We start from the raw sequence: 3,208 nt of genomic DNA, 5'->3' as shown, positions 1-3,208 counted from the left end.
TGCCGTTGCCGCCAAGAGGGGATTTGGGGGAGCTGAGGGGTGGTTTGGGGGGGCTGGGGTCAGTTTGAGGTGGTTGGGTGTGGTTTGGGGGGGGCTGAGGGGTCTGAGGTGTGGTTTGTGGGGGGCTGGAGGTGGTTTTGGGGGTCTGGGAGTCAGTTTGGGGGGATTTGGAGCACCCAGCATTCCCTGGGTCACTGATGTTTGAGGGAGGGGGTAACAGGGGGCTCTGGGGTTGCCATGGGGGGCTCTGGGGGTGTCATTAGGGGTCTGTGGGGTTTTGGGGGCCCCCCAGGCTCTGACCCCCCCCCTGCTCCCCCAGGCCCAGGTTTTTGCTGCTGACGGAGCCGCGGCCGAGACGCCGCCCTCGGGAACCCCCCAGGGAGAAGGTGTCACTGATCCCCTGAGTCCCCTGGTGTCCCCTGCTTGTCCCTGATGTCCCCACCATGTCCCTGTGACCCCGATACTCGCCAGCCCCCTCAACATCTTTGTACCCCCACACATCCTGATGTCCCCTCTGTGTCCCCAAGGTCCCCGAGCCCCTCCTGTCTCTGAGGTCCCCAAGCCCCTCCAGTCCCTGAGGCCTCAGTGTCCCCTCCATGTCCCTGAGCCCCTCCTGTCCCTGAGCCCCCACTGTCCCCTCCATGTCCCCAGGGTCCCTGAGCCCCTAATGGTGCTGCCCTGTGTCTCCTAATGCTGTCCCTGTGTCCCCTGACGCTGTCCCCATGTCCCCTGATGCTGTCCCTGTGTCCCCTGACACTGTCCCCACGTCCCCTGACGCTGTCCCCGTGTCCCCACAGCATCCAGCCCCGAGGAGGGCCGCGAGGGCCGCAAGGAGAAGGAAGGGGAGCGTGGGGAGGAGCGGGGCCGGGCACGGGGCTCCAAGCCCCTGATGCCCACCTCGACCATCCTGCGGCTGCTGGCTGAGCTGGTGCGCTCCTACGTGGGCATCGCCGCCCTGATCGCCAACTACAGCTACAGCGTGGGCCAGTCCGAGCTCATCAAGGAGGTGACACCGCGGGGACAGGCCACCAGAGGGGCAGGGGACAGGGACAGGACAGCCGTGTGTCTATCCGGGTGTGCTGGGAGGGCCAGTCCGAGCTCATCAAGGAGGTGACACCGCGGGGACAGGCCACCAGAGGGGACTGGGGACAGGGACAGCCGTGTGTCTGACAGTGTATGCCAGGAGGGCCAGTCCAATTCATCAGGGAGGTGACACCGTGGGGACATGGCCACCAGAGGGACAGGGACAGGGCAGCTGTGTCCCTGTCGGGATGTGCCAGGAGGGGCAGTCCCACCAACTCATCAAGGAGGTGACACCACAGGGACTCAGCCACCAGGAGGGACAGGGACAAGGGTGGCCGCTGCCACCAGTGAGCTGTGTCCCTATCAGAGTGTGCGTGGTGGGGTTCTGTCACCCCACTATGCTTTGGGGTCTGCTGTCACCTCAGGGAGGGGCGTCACTTGTCACCCCTTGTAGAAGGGTGCCTTGTCACCTTGATTTTTAGGGTCCCCTGTTCCTGTCCCTCCAGACACCTCAGTCCTGTCCCCTGTGCTCAAGGGTCCCTTGTCCCCATAACTTGGGGTCCCCTGTCACCTCATTGAGCAGGTCCCGTATCCCCCAAACACCTCAGTCCTGTCCCCTGTGCTCGAGGGTCCCTTGTCCCCTTACCTTTAAGGTCCCCCAGGTCCTCTCTGTCTCCTGGCCGTGTGGGTCAGGGTGTGTGAGTGACCCCTGTGTCCCCCCAGGACTGCAGCGTGCTGGCCTTTGTCCTGGACCACCTGCTGCCCCACCAGCAGAACGCCGAGGACAAGGACACGCCGGCGCTGGCACGGCTCTTCCTGGCCAGCCTGGCCGCGGCTGGCAGCGGCACCGATGCCCAGGTGGCCCTGGTCAACGAGGTCAAGGCCGCCCTCGGCCGCGCCCTGGCCATGGCCGAGAGCACCGAGAAACACGCCAGGTGTGGGGACAGCTGGGGACAGCGTGGGGACAATGTGGGGACAGCTGGGGACGACATGGAGGAAGCGTGGGGACAGCATGGGGATGGTGTGGGGACAATGTAGAGCCGCTGCATAGACAGCCTCGAGGTGACCAATGTCTCATCCTCTCTCCCCCACAACATGACCGATGTCCCTTGTCCCCCTGGAGTGAATGGTGTTGGTGTCCACCCGGAATGACCAGTGTCCCCGTGGAGTGACTGGTGTTCTCCAGAGTGTCCCCTGTCAATCCAGAGTGTCCCCTGTCCCCCTGGAATGACTGCTGTCCCCCTGGAGTGACCGGTGTCCCCCAGAGCATCCCCTGTCCCCCTGGAGTGACCGGTGTCCCCTGGAATGACCGCTGTCCCCCCGAGTGACCGCTGCGCTGTCCCTGCAGGCTCCAGGCCGTCATGTGCATCATCAGCACCATCATGGAGTCGTGTCCGTCCACCTCGAGCTTCTACAGCAGCACGGCCAAGCCGCCCCACAACGGCATGAACAACATCATCCGCCTGTTCCTCAAGAAGGGGCTGGTCAACGACCTGGCCCGCGTGCCCCACAGCCTCGACCTGTCCAGGTGAGGGGCATTTGGGGGGCGTGCTCAGGGATTTGGTGGGGTCTTGAAGGGTTTTCAGAGGTCTTGAGAGGTTTTCAGAGGTCTTCAGGGGAGCTTCATTGGGATCTTGAGGGGTTTTGGGGGAGCTTTGTTGGGGTTTTGGGTTGTCTTGAGGAGGGCCGTGGTGGATTTGGGATCTGTGCTGGGTTTAGGGGTGCCTGCTGGTTTTGGGGGGGGTCCTGCTGGATTTTGGGGGTCCTCATTGGGTTTTGGGTCCCTGCTGGGTTTCGAGATCCGTGTTGGGTTAAGATTGGGTTCCTTGGTGGGTTTGGGGATCCCCATTGGGTTTTTTAAGTCCCTGCTGGGTTTGGGGTTTGGGGAGGGGTCCCTGTTGGGTTGAGGGTCCCTTCTGGATTTTGGGGTCCCTGCTGGGTTTTGGGGGGGTCCCTGCTGGGCTGGAGGTCCGTGCCAGTTGAGGGTGCCAGCGCTGCCCCCCCAGCCCCAACATGGCCAACACGGTGAACGCGGCGCTGAAGCCGCTGGAGACGCTGTCGCGCATCGTGAACCAGCCCAGCGGGCTCTTCGGGGCCAAGGGCTCCTCCAGCAAGAGCAAGGCCGAGGGCAACGGGGGTGCCCGCGAGGCGGGGGCCGCGCCCCCCGATGGAGGTACCCCCCCCC

The 3,208-nt window shown here is 64.2% G+C and overlaps 1 protein-coding gene across 1 annotated transcript in view; it reads left to right on the top strand.

Annotated features, from left to right (window-relative positions):
- Positions 1-3,208, top strand: part of HUWE1 (HECT, UBA and WWE domain containing E3 ubiquitin protein ligase 1) — a 56,112-nt gene that overhangs the window by 25,206 nt on the left and 27,698 nt on the right. The window contains 6 exon segments of the mRNA XM_041406330.1: positions 207-213; positions 320-386; positions 798-1,006; positions 1,747-1,958; positions 2,372-2,551; positions 3,030-3,196. Of these exon segments, the coding sequence (XP_041262264.1) occupies positions 207-213; positions 320-386; positions 798-1,006; positions 1,747-1,958; positions 2,372-2,551; positions 3,030-3,196 (842 nt within the window).

Source organism: Onychostruthus taczanowskii, unplaced genomic scaffold, assembly GCF_017590055.1.
Source record: "Onychostruthus taczanowskii isolate IOZ18803 unplaced genomic scaffold, ASM1759005v1 scaffold249, whole genome shotgun sequence".
Lineage (NCBI taxonomy): Eukaryota > Metazoa > Chordata > Aves > Passeriformes > Passeridae > Onychostruthus > Onychostruthus taczanowskii.
The sequence above is the reverse complement of the archived record's forward strand: the minus strand, read 5'-3'. Positions and strand labels throughout refer to the sequence as shown.